Below are 18,937 nucleotides of genomic sequence, written 5' to 3' on the forward strand. Positions count from 1 at the left end.
TATGATCAGCTGATCCTTCATCTTGGCTGAGCTCTCAACTTAGTGATGGCGATTCGTTGAACGAATCGTTCAATTTAACCGGTTCTTCTTAGTGAACCGGTTGAACCAGTTCACCAAATCGAACTGAATCGTTTGAAACGGTTTCACGTCTCCAATAAGCATAAATCCACAAATTACTTAAGCTGTTAACTTTTTTAACATGACTGACACTCCCTCTGAGTCAGAATAAACCAATATCCCGGGGTAATCCATTTACTCAAACAGTACACTGAATGAAATGCTGTGAAGACCGAACTGAAGATGAACACCGAGCCGAGCCAGATAATGAACGAACACGCCCACTGCTGGAGCAGTTCTCGTTCTCGAGTCAAGAACCGGTTGCTTCGGTTTTCGGAGAACCGATGAGCTGATTCTCGTTCTCGAGTCAAGAACCGGTTGCTTCGGTTTTCGGATCACCAGTACACTCAACCGAGAATCGTTTCTTTCGGACGCGTCCGAATTGAGAACCGATGAACTGATGATATTGCGCATGCGTGTAATTTTGTAAGTATTTTGTTAAACATCGGAAAGTGTGATAAAATAACTATATTTTATTTTGATTTTTTTTATTATTATTTTTTTTAAATTAATGTTTCCAATCTGTATATTGTATATAATGTATAGGCCAAATGGGTTTTCAGGGAAGTTGGACAATAATTAAGACTCTAAAGACTCTTATATAGGAATAAGGGATGATTTATGAGATATCTGTACTGTATTTATAGTTAATGATGACATTCACAAATTGAGTTTGTAGTTAACAGAACATGAACACGAGTAGAGCAGCTGATGACACTGAACTGCAGCACGTGCCGGTTAGAGCGATTCTCGTTCTCGAGTCAAGAACCGGTTGCATCGGTTTTCGGATCATCAGTACACTCAACCGAGAATCGTTTCTGTCGGACGCGTCCGAATTGAGAACCGATGAACTGATGATACTGCGCATGCGCGATTCATCGTGAAGCCAACTGACTCGCAGCATATCTGAACCGAAGGGATTCTTTTGGTGATTGATTCTGATTCTGTACTAGTAATATTATGAGCGCGGGTATTTCGAGGGCTTGGATGAAGGGCAATCTGGCGAAACGTAAGTTCATTTAATAACAAATACATCGCAATGGATTATGTTTAGTAAGTGGATTATGGTGTCTGCGCTGATGACACCTAATTTATTTACTTTATATCTTGAAGACTTAAATCTTCATATGCACATTATTGCTGTTACTGTATTTAGGTGTTGTTGCAAAACTCAAATGTAAACTTTTCATGATTATGAGGTTTTAACTGACTAAAGTTATGATTACTGACTTTATATATTTGAATGTTTGATAGACGTGACGCCATTACGTCATCGCCAATGACGTCATTACGTCGAGCGTGAAAGAACCGATGAACCGGTTTTTTCAACCGGTTTATTGAATCGAACCGTCCGAAAGAACCGGTTCGCGGAAAAGAATCGAACTTCCCATCACTACTCTCAACGTTGTTACGGGAAAGGATGAAGCTGATTGGTTGGTTCTTGTCACATGACCCGCGGTGCGCTTGCGGCATTCTGAAAAGTTGAGATGTTTTTACATTTTGCTGTATCTAAAACGTATCGAACCGAACCGAACCGAACCGAACCGTGACATCAGTGTATCGTATCGAACCGAACCGTGAATTTTGTGAACCGTTACACCCCTAATATATATATATATATATATATATATATATATATATATTCTTCCTTTTAACTGCATTTAAAAAACATTTTTAAAAAACAGACATTTTACAGTGTGAATAACTGTATAACCTATAAATTATAAATTAGATTCTTGAACATATTTTATATATATTTGTTATATCATTCCATTATAGAAAAACAAATTCACATTTGATCACATCTGAAATAATAGAATTCTAGTCTATGAGGCCATATAATGTTGTATTATTAATTGTATAATATTGTTAAGATCATTTTTTTTAAAGCAATCCTACTCAAACCTTCACAATCTAACTCAATATGCTTAAAGTTCTGTAATAAAAAAATACATTTTTCACTTTAGCAGTTATTAAGAAGTACAATATCTTGCACACTGATTTTAAAGGGAATGGTTAGTCTACAAAAATGAATGATTTAGCAATGCATTACGTTTTATTATAATTAGTTGAAAGGTATTTAGATGATCGAGCAAATTGTTGTATGAGCATTTGAAGTGCTTCTATTTTCTATACAGAAAAAAAATTGAGTTTGTTTCTGACGATTCTTTTTTAATTCTGTGTTTAGATTTTGTAATTTCATTATAAATGCACTATAAATTACTGTTTGTTGAATCACACAAGCTGACATAATTCACTTTATTCTTTACATTTATATTGTATGTCTCCATACAAAAATTAACAGGCAGGAACAAGATAAAAAACATCATCTTTGTTTCCTGTGTTTGCAAACTCACAAAATAATTTGTATACATTATTTTGAATTATTATATGTTTTTGTGTATGTCCGAATGTTTTATATTACATTTATGTTTTATAAAAAAACAAACTTTCCTGTTGTTCTAATCGTCCTATCTGAGCCAAAATTACAACACTTTTTTTTCTTTATTAGCAATTTGACAAATGCCCCCTTTGTTTAACGCTCCCATATCATTCTGCTTGACTTTCCCCCGGTTTTGAATTCGGTTATTGATTGCCTGTTCTGTTTCACTTGGAAAAGGTTGATAAAAAGAGGTTTTCACTTTCTCTATTGGATGTGACAGCTCCCTAACAAGAATAATGGAAAGCCTCCATTCACAGGCAAATCAGCCCAATTCAGCGTGCCCCTACACTCAATGGAGGAGTCACAGCCCTTCCCTGCTCATTCCATCACAACCATCTCTCTTCAGCACCCCTCAAACTTAGCACAACCCTTCCAGCAGACAACATTCCTCTTTGTCAGCCTCTCTGCCCGGCCATCAAGCGGATGAATCGCTCAATAAGCACATGCTGAATTTTTAAAACAACAACTAAATAGATGACAACCATCAGCTGATTTTCCGGGCCTGTCTGCAACAGCTGATAATGCTTTGAAAATCTCTCAGGAAAGTTTCTGTTGGGATAAACATTTGGCTTTTAAAAAATTGCTAATTGCATGTTTAAACAAATCCTTTCAATCAATTGCAGACAAGCACTTCCCAAACACAGAAATCATACATCCTCTAAAGAAATATGATATCGTTCCTTTCACAATCTAATACCTTGGATTCATTAAGAGAAACCCTAACCCTCAGCATCCTTTAAGCTGCATGTAACGACAAGAGTCCAAGCCCCTGGAATTCCTGTGTTCGGCTCTACAGCAGCCAGGTGACAGCAGCACACAGGTGTGAGGATTCAGAAAACCATCGCTGGGCTTGTTCACAAGGGATTATGGTATCAGAATTAACCTGGCTGGAGAGAGGTCATGGCTACTGGGCTGTTAGCTATGACCTGTTAGCTGTGAACTCTGGTTTAGGTTAAGTTGGTTGATTAGAGGAGTAAACTATGTGAAAAATACTTCCACAGCACAATATATAAACATTGCTTTTATTGGTTTAACTTGCATCACATTTTCTAATGCAGAAAAAAATATCACTACACATAATGAAACCTTTAATTAATAGCTGGATATACTTGCACAGCACAATATTTAAGCTATCAATATTAATTAATTTAATATTAAGAAACGTTGCAAGTCACACAAAGTTCTTTCATTTAGTACAGCTACAAGATGTAAACATATTTGTGTCACCATGATTTAAGAGTGGTAAAAAAAAAAGTTTTACAGAATAAGTGCTGTTTAAAAAGTGCCTGTATCATTTTTTGTGATAATTAAGAGTATGCCACAAATCCTGTTGACTGAACTTGTATTGAACCTTTAATATTCCTTTACCAACAAGATTTATTTGTTCAGAAGATGGAAAAGTATCTTAGCAGTAAGTATCTGAGCGGTTGCCCTACAGTTCATCAAAATCATCCCTTTTCTCTTCATTTATGACCATATGTTTAAACCGTAGCTTTGACACACACCCTCACACAAACACACACACAGAAGCGCCCAGAGGATCATCTAGGCTTAGCTTGATTCTTTGTCGATTAGACATGTTGTTGGATTTTGACTCTCCTAAGCACACACAGTCCTCTGTTTCCTGTCATGATTTTTCGCCCTGTCCTGAAAAGCGACTCTGAGGAATCCACGTCCCGTTCTGAATGCACACTTGTTCCTACTCTCGATTGGCCATTCAGCCCCCTCTAAGGAGACAAGCCCCAATCACAATATTGTCAAGGCTCTGTTGGTTTTCTGGTTCAAATCCTTGTTCATGCTGTTTGCTGAGTACTCATCTGCTGTGACAGCCTTCAGACAAACAGGGGCTCCTGAAAGAGGTCTTCCACAAGCAGATCCTTCCTGCTGGGCAGTGGCTGAACTGGCCCTTTCTTTCGCCATCAAGTGGAACCCAGCCTATTGAGCCGGCCCCTTGGAGCCCCACATTGAGGCAGGCCATGGGCCAGCACTTCACCCCTCGGGCCCTGGGCCACCCTCACGTTGTTCCAGGACACCTGTGCCTACCTAACACCAGTGTGGGAACCCTCTGCGGTGAACCTTGTTACCTTAATCAGCTGGGGGCTGAAGCAAGAGACCAATTTAGACATGTTATTTTTAATCCTGTGTTCCGGTGTACTGGTGAAACAAAAATTGGTCTCAAACTTTGTTCAAACTTTTCTAAACAATTTTAGGTGATAAAAATCGCCAGACTGAACCAAGAAATTGGTTATTATTTAAAAAGTTGACCCACTTATTTACCCCTCATCCCCACCCCCATGGACCAACTAAATCTCCATGGCACACTGTAGAAAAATGGCATCAATTAATCAGCATTCATGAACCGTTTACTTGAGCCCCCCTTTGTTCAAAGCAGGATTTAATCCAGACAGAGGCCTGGCTGTTTAGACCCATGCAGACAGCAGTCGGACCATTGTACGCTCACATCCAGTGGCACTGCCCAAATTCTCATTCCCTCACACTCTCATTTGCTCATTTGTCATCAACGACAGCGCTCTCAGCCTTCCAGAGATGACAGCTATATTCTCTTTTGCACTGATGTAAAGGTGAACTTAAAGCGAGCTAAAATCGTCCAAAGTAATTAGATTACATTTATGTGACAGATCACACTCAGGCACAAGTATCCGATTCATTTTCCAGTTGTCGTTCGTGCGTGTTTCCAGGACCAGAAAAGGCAGGAAGTTCTCTCTCTCTCAGCGTATTTCTCTCCCTCCCTCTCACCGAATGCCAGCTTCACCAATTCACTCCACCGCATGTGTGAAGACATCTGTCCATATTCCAAATCTTCCATTTTGGTGCAAATGATCCTCCTTGAAGGAAGCAATTTTTACAATGTGGCAATTCTCAGATTTCCATCAAGGCTCGGTGCCTTTGCCTTTCGCTTCACTGAAGAAGCAAGTTTAATTGGAAAGCTGCATTTAAAGTCATTCCACAATTACACAATTATACTGAAGATGCATGTCTGCATGTTGCTCAGTTTGCACCAATTTACTGCACTTTCTGGACTGTTAAGACTATCGCTCCTTTCAGTGGATGCAAATTCCCCTCATTTGGCTCCAAATGAAGCATAATTGCTCATATTCAAGCAAACACCTTGCTATGAGAGGTTCTTCCTAGTTCGTTCATATTACATCTGAGGAGAATGAAAAAAAAAATCCCAAAATCCAATTGCGCACACGTGCCAGCTGGATCATTCTGTTTGGAGGAATGATGAGGAAATGGATGATGCAATTGAGCACATTGAACATCCTGCTAGAAACCTTAATTCAGCAGCCACCGTCTCCAAACTTCCCTGTATGTTCCTAAATGCCAATTAAAGAAGTAAAAACTGATTCTATCCATTAAGTTGGTTTCATTTAGATTTAGCTTAAAACGTCCTGAAAAAGTGAATCAAAAGCAATTGTATTTTGCCATCACGGATGACAGTGTCCCAATTAGTTCAAGTGCAGACGTTTCCCCTCTAGTCATAAAGCGAAATGGAATTATATCACCCAGACATTCGACCATCAAACTATACTCTAGCCTTTCCGCTCTTTTGTTTCGAATGCCGCAAGTTAGAGAGGGTCTCGCAATTTAAAAGACCCAAAGTATCTGAAGTGGCGACACAAGCACGCCACCAACAATGGCTTACAAGAGTCTGTTTTAATTCATACCCTCTTTTTAAAAAAGGGGGACAGCACAACAAACCGTTGACCCACTGATATACAATTAAGAGTGATGCGGCAGTTAATGCTACAAGCAACTCTGTTTAACAGTCTGTCTTTGACCCAGTGCCACTGAATAAATATAATGCAGAGAGTGAGAGACTGAACGAGAGAAAGAGAGATTTTAAGCCACAGATAAGTAGTTAAAGACCTTTATAGAGTATAACACCATTATCCTTGCTGAATAAAAATGGGATTTAGTGTTTTTTCCACTTAATTTGAATCAAAAGAATCTCCACCTTACATATTGCACTGGTAATGTAATGGAGAGAGAATCACAAAAAGGCTTTGTGGTTCTGACAACGTCTATAGTGGGCCTGTGTTGTCCAACGAGCAAAAGGGAGAGCAGGCTTTTTCATCGTCGCCTTGCTATCTGCTAACACATTCTAATTGATGCTGCTGCATTCCTGCACTGGGAACATTCAATGAATAACGAGTGATGGACTCAATACCCATGAATTAGTCCCTTCTAAGAGAAGCAGTAAAACAGCCCCCCTGCCCCCCAGCCCGAGATCTCCCTCTCTAGCCACCGAGCTCCCCTTCAGTCCTGGGCCAAAGCCTGCTCCAGCTTCACCGCCCATTAAAGTGCCACTATTGTGCGCCGACGTAACCCACAAAAGCTGTCCATCTCCCCGAGGCCTCTAAAGCCCGGACTCACACAGACTGGAGTGACAACCACTGCGACTCCCCCCGGCCTCCTTCCCACACTTGCTCTTCCCAATAAACCCCCTAATCCCACCCCTTCCACCAACACGCACACACACGTGTTCAAGCAAGTTGCCCTCTCTCTCTCCCTCGCTTGCTCCTGCTCCGCACAAAGCATCAATCTGTCTCCAGCGTTGGCACCCTCAGCCCTTTGTCCAATCTGCAGGTGTCTATGAAAGCAGCTACGGTTGCCCTAGACCCACAGCTCGCCACACCTCGGGAGGGACAGGAACTGCTGACAAAGACCCAGTGTGGAAATGAGGGATGCGTACATGGGAGTGAAAGTGAGGGGGCTCTCCTAAAACTGATGTCTGAGGAAGTCTTGTAACTTTTAGGAAGTCCTGTCCACAGAGAATAACAACTTGTTAGAGTGACTACAGCTCAGTGTCACTATGGGAAAAGATAGTGATGGAATGCAAGCTGTAAATTCCAGTTTTTTTTTTTTTTTTTGCATAAACAGAGAAAAGACTGGAAAATCTATGTAAACTATGCTATTTTAAACAAACGTATTATGTATAAAAAAAAAGTAGAAAATATATATTCTTAAGTCAAATTAAACGTGCTATTATTAAAAAACAGTCAGCCATCCTGGTAATGAAGTGAAGAAAAAAAAACTGATTTAATTACTTATCATCAATTATTCTCAGCGGCCATTAATGGATGAATAAAGTGTGCATATTTTTGTAAAATTACCCTATTTAAGATCACAATACAATCAGATTTTTAAGTACAAAAAAAATGATTTAATTTCACATTTAAATACAAAATATTTCCAGTGGCCCTGAATATTTAAAGCCTTCTTCCAGCAAACTAAGTGTGGAAAAGGCTTTATGTTGAAAAGTGTTTCCTGAATGAAGTTTGAACCTGCAATCATAGAACGTATAAAAGCAGCCGAGCCAACACTTACTGCATTAGGGCTCCATCGTGTGGGCTTATTACATATTGCTGATTTAGTGTCTAAGCACGAGCTAAAAACGAAAACTACAACTCTAAAACATGTTCTTTATTTAAAATAAACGTTAACTGAAATAATAATGATAACAATAAGAGGTTTGTATATATATGCTTATGGTAAATGGTACATTGTTTATATATATATATATATATATATATATATATATATATATATATATATATATATATATATATATATATATATATTACATGCAACATAACATTCATCCATTCTCCAAATCGCGTATGCTCTGCATCGTCTGGTCTTGGGGGATGTTGTGAACCACTGTCCTAATATAATTTTCCACTGATGATAAAGTATAGCAAATCATCAACTTTAAAATAATTAAAAAACAATTAAAAACTGAATTAGTTTCTTATGCATTATCAGCTGTCATTAAAGGATGATTGTGTGTGCATGTTTTTGGACAATCAGCATATTAAAGGGTTCACTGAAAAATGAAAATTATGTAATTAATGACTCACCCTCAAGTCATTCCAAACCCTTAAGACCCCCGTTTATCTTCAGAACACAGTTTAAGATATTTTAGATTTAGTAAGAGAGCTCTCAGTCCCTCCATTGAAACTGTGTGTACAGTATACTGTCCATGTCCAGAAAGGTAAGAAAAACTTAATCAAAGTAGTCCATGTGTCATCAGAGGGTCAGTTAGAATTTTTTTAAGCATCGAAAATACATTTTTTGTCCAAAAATAGCAAAAACTACGACTTTATTCAGCATTGTCTTCTCTACCGTGTCTGTTGTGAGAGAATTCAAAACAATGCAGTTTAGTGATATCCGGTTTGCGAATTAATCACTCGATGTAACCGGATGTTTTTGAACCAGTTCACCAAATTGAACTGAATCGTTTAAAACGGGTCGCATCCCTAATACACATTAATCCACAAATGACTTAAGCTGTTAACTTATGTAATGTGGCTGACACTCCCTCTGAGTTCAAACAAACCAATATCCCAGAGTAATTCATTTACTCAAACAGTACACTGACTGAACTGCTGTGAAGAGAGAACTGAAGATGAACACCGAGCTGAGCCAGATAACCAATGAAAGATTGACTCATTCTCGAGTGATCTTCTAGATCTTCTAGAATTTGCAGCTGGCCCTAAAGTCTCTGTAGTGGTGTCATTAGTGTATTATTGGTTCCAGAGCTAATCGTTTTGGCTGAGAACAAAATCACGTTATATTTTATGTAACGTCAATGGTGTACTGTATATAAGACTCTTCTTTTGACTGAATTGCCTATCAACTTTTATGTTTGTTGTTGTTGTTTATTTAAATATTATTATTCAATAAATAATATTTTATATGAATAACAGAGTATTTTTTAGTGGGAAACTGTGTTTATGAAGGTGGTATTAGTGTTCCCCAGAGATGTATAACAAAGTAGAACTACTTCACTACTGTAGCCTACTTAAGTACTAAAAGGCGCTATCTGTACTTTACTAGAGTATTATTTTTTTCTCCTACTTCCACTTTTACTTCAGTACATATTTTCGCTGAGTTTAATACTTTTACTCCGATATTTTTTTTTATGTGCTGCAATCGTTACTCGTTACAATTAGAAAAATGTTACGAATCATTCCATTACAAACCCACATTACCACTGCCAAAACTGTAGATGGCAGGTTTGATGAAGCTGGCACATCACTGAGCGAAGACTGCGCGTGCTGACTGAACTGCTGTGAAGAGAGAGATGAACACAGAGCCGAGCCAGATAATGACTCGTTCACGAGTCAAGAACCAGTTGCATCGGTTTTCGGATCACCAGTAGTTCTTTCTGACAGTTCGATTCAATAAACCAGTTGAAGAAAACAGTTCACCGGTTCTTTTGCGCTCGACGTAATTGGCGTTGACTGCAAGCCTTCGGTTTACCTGGGCTCATAACATTAGCACAGAATCAGTTCAGAATCAATCACCAAAAGAATCAGTTCGGTTCAGACGCTCTATGTGTCGGTCTCTCTTCACATCAGTTCAGTCAGTGTACTGTTTGAGTAAATGAATTACTCTGGGATATTGGTTTGTTTTAACTCAGAGGGAGTGTCAGACACATTAAACAAGTTAACAGCTTAATTCATCTGTGGATTAATGCGTATTGGAGACACAAACCGTTTAAAACGATTCAGCTCGATTTGTTGAACTGGTTCAAAAAGATCCGGTTACATCGAATGATTCGTTCGCGAACCGGATATCACAAAGTGCTTTGTTTTGAACTGTCTTAGACTGACAACAGAAACGGAAAAGAAGACAATGCTGAATAAAGTCGTATTTTTGTGCTATTTTTGGACCAAAATGTATTTTTGAAGCTTCAAAAAATTCTAACTGATCCTATGATGTCTCACTACTTTGAGGATGTTTTTCTTACCTTTCTGGAAATGGACAGTAGACCGTTCGCACAGCTTCAATGGAGGGACTGAGAGCTCTCAGACTAAATCTAAAATGTCTTAAACCGTGTTCCAAAAATAAACAGAGGTCTTACAGTTTGGAACGACATGAGGGTAAGTTATTAATGACATAATTTTGCAAATTGGGCGAACTAACCCTGTAACCGTTTTTTGTTTACAAAAAGTTATAGTCAAAGGAATTGTGATTGTCCTTTAGGTTAATCATTTGAAATAGTAAAAACAATATGTTCAAACTTTTGACTACATTCTTTAATAACTAGCCTACATAACACATTACTTCTACTTTTACTTTCAGTACTTTAGTAGTAAATTTTAAAATAGACTACTTGCAATACTTAAGTACAAAAAATGTTGAATACTTTAGTACTTCTACTTAAGTGCAGTGCTTAAAGAGCACTTCAAATTCTACTCAAGTCACTTTTTTGATAGAGCACTTGTACTTTTACTCAAGTATGGTTCTCTAGTACTTTATACATCTCTGGTGTTCCCCCATTAGATGACGACAAGAGACTGTTTATACGATTCAGCAGTAAAGACTTTTATATTGAAAGAGACTGAATTACTGACAATTTAATGAATGTACTTCCTTACAGTCCACCTCTGATTATTCTGAAAAAGGAAGTGTCAACATTTTGTCAGAATATTAACAAATATTTAACAAAGGTTGCATCTGAAGGACTCAAACAGAGCACTGTTCAGCTGTGACAGGGAAAATGAACATTGCACTGTAGCCACAATGCTCTATTTTTTATTTTGTTTTATGCTTAACTGCCTAAAAAATCTGGGTAACAAATCTATCAACATATGATCATCATGGTCGAGACTATATAAAAAAGCACCTTTGTAAGATATCAGTCAGCATTTGAACTGCTTTGTGAGTATGTGTGTGTGTGTGTATTTTGTAGTTTTTCATATGTATCATTACATTATTCAAGTAAGCTCCAAGCCAATTCCTGAATTTAAAGTTGTAATCTGCAAAGGATGCAGCAAACCAGTGTAATTTACCTAGCCTCGGTCTTCGCTAAGCCTGAGGTACATCGGAGTCTCCTCCATTATGACGTAAAACATAAAAAAAAAAATTGTCAGTTCTGGCTCCATGACATATCCTGGCAGGATCATTCTCTGGTCAGCTCCCCTCTTGCACCGCTGCTACGCGACAAAGTGGTAATCGGGAACCTCTGGCATCACAATTAGGAAATCCTGCGTAGGCTGAACATCTCACGCACGTTGGAGGCCACACTCTACTTTGTGGACACAGCTCTTGTCAGAAGCAGCCAACAAATACACTGAGCATCCGCACTGTCGGGAATTACCCTTAACAGATGAAAGGACAGTGCAAAAATATATGGCTTTCCTCAGCAGACATTCAAACTAATGTTTCATTGTGAATATGAGATTGAGCTGAAGAATGAATGCTGTATCATGCTCGCTCAGTCCATTTTTCTCTCATAATACTTGAATCTAATACACTGCTTTTAATACAGTAATACAATAAACTTTCAAGGTAGCAACTCAACGTTCCTTTTTTTACTAGTTCTAAAGTTTCAAATTAGTACCCGAGGCTTGAGCTCCGCTGCAAAACTGTCAAACTGAGATTTAAATCTGTAGCAGAAGGAAGTAGTTTTGCATGGCCGTTCTTCAGGGTTTTTAATGTTTATCAGTAGGGGTGTCACGATTCTCCAAATCCTCGATTCGATTGCATTTTCGATTCTAAGGTCACGGTTCGATTCGATTCTCGATTTTTACATTTATTCTCTTTAAAGTACAGATTGCATTTTTCAAACTAGACTTTTATGTAATATAATATCTGACCTTTGTTTGCAATGTACCACATTACACTGTCAAATTTAAAACTTTTATTAACAACATAATGTAACAAACTTATATTTTTAGTCAATTGAAAACTTAAAATAAACTGCCATCCAGTTTCTCTTTTGTAAGTGCAGTCACAAAAGATGACATTCAAGTTCATAACAAAACAAACAAAAACAATAAAAAATGACTAAACTAACCTTCAAATATTACGATGTATCTATTTAAAATATTAAAGATAAAACACTTGTTAAACACTTCACTGTCATTCATTTAGATTTATATATATATATATATATATATATATATATATATATATATATATATATATATATATATATATATATTATGTATGTATGAACAGTATGTGTGTGTGTGTGTGTGTGTGTGTGTGTGTGTGTGTGTGTGTGCATCATTACAGTCTGTAAAATATGTGTATCTCTTATTACAAGACTGCAATCACTAGCAATCAGAAGAATTCCAGTTAATCAAGTATCTACAAAAGATCTACTCTATAAACAATCGCATCCGATTTCAGTTTTCCTCGTGCGGAAGCCTAAATAGCGCGCGCGCCAGCATCAGTTGAATGCTCGGTTATTTTTGTCATTGATTTGCCGTCATACAACATGGGGGCGTGGCAGCATCGACGATTCCATTTTTTAATTCGAAGTTCGAGACTGTGACTTAATTTCGATCGATTTCGATTTAAAATCGAAATCGTGACACCCCTATTTATCAGTAATAACCTTTTAATAATGTTTTATTTGCATTAATATATGTTATATGTATATATATGATATATATATATATATATATATATATATATATATATATATATATATATATATATAATCAATATATTCTTACCTCTCTACGTGTCAGGCCTTATAATATTTTGCATATATTAGGGTTTTGTCTTAAAAATAAAATTTTTAATAAATTGTGTGTGTGACCTGTGTTGGCAAAATAAGTCACAATGAGCAGATAAAAACAAACAAACAAAAAAGGCATTCATATTCTCATTCTCCATTAAAAGACCTTCAGAATGACATATGAATGAAGATTTGTTGGAATCGGACGAAAAATGGCTGAGCCACTGAGTCAGCAAAGTCAATTTTGAGAACAACTGAGTTAAAGTTTTCTGAAGGTACCAAAGCAAAAATCACAGCAACACAGCAACTTTTCCTCTATTTCTTTTCTTAATAATAACTATATTAATAATCACAATATAGCTATTTTTATTTGATCTTTGTTATTATAAATAAAAACAGATGCAAAAAACAAAACAAAACAAACAACAACAAGAAAAAAAAACTGTAGAACAAATATTAGAAAGAAACAATAGGTAATGCATTACTTTTTTCATTTTACATAGCCTATAAACAAAAGCATTCAAGTAAGTAAAACAAATAATCAAATGTAAAAAATGTCTGCTAATTACAAATAAATGTATTATTAACCTGAAAAATCAATTTTAAAACAGTTCAGTCAAGAGCAGCAAGTGATTCCCTCTTTTCTTTTATTGTTAGATTAACATTAATGAGACAGACGGCCTACCAGCGTACTGTAATGCACGGATCTAATATAATGTTACACATCAGATATTTTCCCCAACATTTCTCCAGACGTTCACTTAAGACATAACAGATTATGTTTGCGCAAATGGTTTTATGCCTAAATGTTCTAGTGCACACAGATCTGTAATGTCTGCCAGAGGGGAGAAGAGCAAACAGGTTGTGTCCAGGGTAAGAGGGGTCTTTGATGATATTACTTGCCCCTTTCTTCACTCTTTAACAGTTCGTTAAATCTGATTTGCTGGCTGACCCAAACCAGACAGTTATAGAAGAGCACAGAACCGACCCAGTAACAGCTGAGTAGAACTCTGTGCCTGTGGCAGGTTGAACTTTTTCAGCTGACGAAGGAAGTGCTGGGCCTTTTTCACAATGAGAAATGTCAATGTCCCGAGGGATGATTCTGCTTAGGAACCTGAATGACCCCACTGTCGTTAATGTGCTGTCCATGATGGTGAGTGGGGGAAGAGCAGGGGGGTTTCTTCTTAAGTCCACAGTCATCTCCACGGTTTTAAGCATGTTCGCTGCTCAACCTCCTGTCTATCAGCAGACTCGTCTCCGTCCTGGATGAGGCCGATGACTGTGGTGTCATCTGCAAACTTCAAGAGCTTGACAGAGGGGTCTTTAGAGGTGCAGTCATTTGTGTTGAGGTGTACATGTGTGTACATTTTGTATTTAAAATAAATAAATAACAGAGAAAAACGGGCTTGCAATCTACATTTTTACCACATGGTGGTGCTATAACAAAATATATCAACAAGCAGACAGCCAAGTAAAGGGGTGAAAGAGGACCTCCATTATTAGAACTTTATGTATTTTATCCCATCCCAGACAGGACCACGGACCACGTAGCCTAGCTACTGTTATTAATGGCTCATGTAGCCTATGTATCTGCAATACAACTGACTGTCTTATAATTTAGGCCACTGACACAGTGAATCACATCTTCGACATGATATACGTTAGTCTTTTTTTAAATGCATTTAAACATACGACAAATTATTACGTATACTGTGTCACATTCAGTGAATGAGTTTAATTGAGTCTCATGATACTACAGAGTACACTAAATAACTTTTAGCTTATTGCAAAATAAATGTCATGTTTTTATATTAGATTTATTAATATTTCAACATATATTGCATTTCAATATATTGAATGTTTAATGATTAATGATCATTGTAACTTTGACCTTGTTATATATATATTTTCTGCTTTGTCCCAAGGTATACTATAATAATAAAAATAAAAAAATAGTATTTCCTTATAACCTTATAATGACCATGACATCAACGTTAGAAATAAAATATGTTCACGACTTTCACCAACGTTCATTTCAGCGGAACATTTGGGAAATGAAAAAATAAACATAAAAATCACAACAAAAATACATATCCCAGAAACCATCTCAGCAACCGAGGGGCGGGGCTTGATGTCGTAGCGTCTCTTGCGTTAGAAGAGTAAAATGTGTTTGACAGGAATCTGAACGAGGAGGGGGCGGCGGCACACGAGTGGAAATCCGCACCTTCAAGAGATCGCCATCACTTCCCTCCCCACCTTGTGAATCTCTGGTCGCGTGCTGTTCGTCAACCACGGGGAGGCGAATGCGGTGAATTATTTGGAGGCTCAGCAACAGGGCACACAGAGTACAGGATGCCGCTGAGTGAAGCAACCCCGCGCGCGGGGAGCTCTCGCGATTAGCGCCATGCAAAGTATCCAAAAAGGAGAATGCGAATGGTTAGAGAGAACAGGATTCAATTAATATGGAAACGATGTAGCTTCACCGCTGCATTGCATATAGCTCGGGGAAGCAGGTTAGAAAGTAGATCGCTAAATAGTAGATAGCGCATTTTGCCGTCATACATGCAAACTTACTCATCATCAAGCGCAACAAAAGGAACAGCTGCTCGATAGTATCTTCAGCTACCAAAGAAGGCTGAAGAATTCAAGATGTTACGGAGGAGGATCAACCGATTGGTACGTATGGCACTCTACATGTAACTTTAAACGCAGCTTAACATGTAATCGAGTCTGTAAGTAATGATCAGCCTGAGGCTGACCACAGAGCGCATGTCGCGAAGCATCTCTCAAATATTGCGTAAGTGGAGCGTTTATTGAAAAGCTATTGAGCCACCTTACAGAAAGCTCCGAGTTTATCTCAGCACCACCAAAGCTGTAATTAGTTGAGGTATGCAGTCAACTTCCTGTTAACACTGACCAGGTGGTGCAGTCCTGCCACGCACATGTAACGATTCAATACATGAGTTTATGGGCTTTAGCAGTCGTTAAATATATTTTTGTGTAGATGATGGTTGTTTCAAACGATTTTGAGTTAGCTAACGTTACCTAGGGTTAGAAGAGCCAGGGTTTGGCGTCTTCTCTTGCTGTGGTGAAGATAATCGTTTTTAGGCAGCTTGTTCAGGATGTGTCCTGCCAGTTTTTTTTAAGTTGAGCTGATATCGTTAATCAAATAATACTGCTCGGTCTTGCAAGCTAAACCCTTTAAGTGTTGTACTTGAATCCAATAATTAATTTCCTAATGCCCTTCGTTGTTGTATGTAAACTTTCTTTGAGCACGTGATGCAGTAATGCTGCTCATACCACATGAGTGCAGAGCTGGAGGAGCTCTTCCAGTTTAATGTTGGGTCTAAAATGAAGCCTATTTTTAGTCTTAGCTGTTTTAGGCTGTGGTGGGAATACTTGTAATCAAAATTCTCCTTATCTGTGCTTCAATTATTGTTGTTATTCACACTTACAAATGAATTCATCATCTGCTCCAAGGGATAGTTCACCCAAAAATAAAAATGTAATTCCATCATTTCACTCTCAACCTGAATGACTTTCTTGTACTTCCATTGAAAACAAAAGGAGATAGCATCAGTTATTATTCTCTATTATTCTATGAAAAAAATAAATAAATAAATTCAGGGTTGGAACAACATGAGGGAGTTTAAATTAATAAGCCACTGTGCCTTTAAAATATGGCTGTTAGAGCAGAACCGGTTGTCTTGTAATGTAATATGCTGATTGTATGAAATTAAGCCTCTTAGTTTGCTTAATTTTATGCTACTCTTAACATTTGTTATTTCTGGGTGAGTATAAGCAAACCACATTCTTTCTTAGTCTTGTACTATTTGCATAAGCCAGACTTTGGTCAAAGTTTACTGCCTAATTCCCTTCATAATGTTTTTGTACCTGAAATTAAATAGTTTGCATGAAAGGAAAGAGGCCTAGTAGGCCTTCAACTAATCGAGTAGCTGTGCAGCAACCCCTCTCTGAGAATTTGCTTCTTTAGATGCACACAGAACATGTTGTTGCGCTCCACTGCACAGCCAGTTATGTGGATGTTGTGTTCGTGCCATGCATTTTTTGGAGATTCTCCCCATTAAGCATTGCTATGTCACGTTTAAAGAAGGTCATCCATCGATCATTCCTTTTTTTAAAATAAAAATGTCAGAACTGGATCTTGCAGTGCAAACAACAGACTTCTCTCTGGTGACGTATGCTGGACTTCTCTGGTCATTTTAGTCCGCTCTCCGCTTAAACCAGTCCCTGCAAGCTAGCATTCATCCGCCTCCATTCTTGACTGCATTGCCAAGATTAACAACAGTTAAACAGAACCAAGTCTCCGTCCTATATATATATTTTTAATATCCATTACACTTGGATGTCTGTGATTGTTTTGTTGTGACCCCTCCAGCTGAATTTTGTATTTCAGCCTAAAACTTGTCTGATTATTCATGGATATAAATTCATGGCACATCTCTACTGGTCGTTCACATAGTTCTGGTGGCACTGTTCCTCTTTTATGCTGATCTGCTTTACTACCTGATCTCGATTTATAGTGTAACTCCAATATCCTGTTGGTGCCATTAGGCTAAATCGTGCTGCTGGCAGTGTGAATGCTATAGATACCAGCAGTAATAGACCAATATAATGAAACCAAGATCTGATATTCTCACAGGTCTTGTAACGTTACTCAAGTCAACATTCTCTTGCCCAGCTTTGGGATTTGCTATGTTTTTGTATGGATCATAAATAACGTTTGCCTGGCCGCCATACCTGTTTTCACTGATGCAGACACTATTGTTATTGCAGCATCTCATTAGAAGACATTGGACAACTGTGTACTGGAAAGTCAAAGTCTGTGTAATCTATATGAGCAGGAATCTTTAGTTGATGTGCTGCTAGCTCTGTATTCTTGGAAATTCGTTAAAAAGTTGTGCTAGCTGTTACAGGAATGTACTTTTGGTTGTAGTTGCTTTGCTCAAGTGTTAAATGCTGATGCCGGAGTACAAGATGTACTCTGAGCTGCACAATAATGGTTTACTTGATATTCCCAATTATTTATAGTATATATTTTCAGGATAAATAATCTGTGGGCTAATCTATTGCTTAATCATAAGCAGAAATTGTGATCATGATCGAAGTAATATTGATTGCACAACCTTATTCACAGACGTTCTCTGAATAAACAGAGTTGATTTGTTGCAGTTAGACTTCAGGGTAGTTTTTGAAACATCAACTGTACGTCAGGCCCCGTTTGACTGGATTTCTCTATGTTGTGCTGTCACTTCTTATTTATCGTAAATCCTTCATCTTCACCAACAACAGGAAACACATGAAAAGGGTGGGTGAGAGAATGTGTGGGAAATAACTGGAACCCGGATTCAAACCCTGGTGACCCGTCAGGCTGCGTCTTTTTTCGAATTGCATTGTAGTGCTGTTTTCCTTCAGATTAAAGTTGCTATGGAAAGGAAGTAGTGACAGATGTTTCCTTTCCTATTGTGACGTACATCCAAGTGAAACTAATTATCAGAAAAGGAAAAATATTAGGTTGAGGAATTGGTTGATTTGATTTTGAGATGTGGGCGTTGCACCCAAATTAATTTGACCCAGTTAAGCAGACTAAATGGATTAGACTGGTGTACAACACCAGGGAGAAGATGTTTTCATTGGACGATTGAGTTATGACTTATTGTTTTGTAAAAGAATGAAGCCTATGCATGGATGACATTACCAACAGGGTATAAAAGTCATTTACAAAATAGATAAAGTGAATTTTCATTTCATGCTGGCTTTAAAGCTAACCAGAGTCCCTCAGCACTATTGCTGGCACAAGGCCCACAGAATTCTGGGATATTGAAAGCTTGCATGTGCATCATCAATATGCT

At 37.8% G+C, this 18,937-nt stretch overlaps 1 protein-coding gene across 2 annotated transcripts in view; it reads left to right on the plus strand.

Moving 5' to 3' along the window:
- The first annotated feature begins 15,212 nt into the window (after nucleotides 1-15,212).
- The window catches only part of LOC113057750 (phospholipid-transporting ATPase 11C-like), a 54,221-nt gene continuing 50,496 nt past the window's right edge, over nucleotides 15,213-18,937 (plus strand). For both annotated transcript variants that reach the window (XM_026225252.1, XM_026225251.1), the window contains exon 1: nucleotides 15,213-15,740. In XM_026225252.1, the coding sequence (XP_026081037.1) occupies nucleotides 15,714-15,740 (27 nt within the window). In that variant the 5' untranslated portion in view covers nucleotides 15,213-15,713. The remainder of the gene's footprint in view (nucleotides 15,741-18,937) is intronic.

This window comes from Carassius auratus, chromosome 39, assembly GCF_003368295.1.
Source record: "Carassius auratus strain Wakin chromosome 39, ASM336829v1, whole genome shotgun sequence".
Lineage (NCBI taxonomy): Eukaryota > Metazoa > Chordata > Actinopteri > Cypriniformes > Cyprinidae > Carassius > Carassius auratus.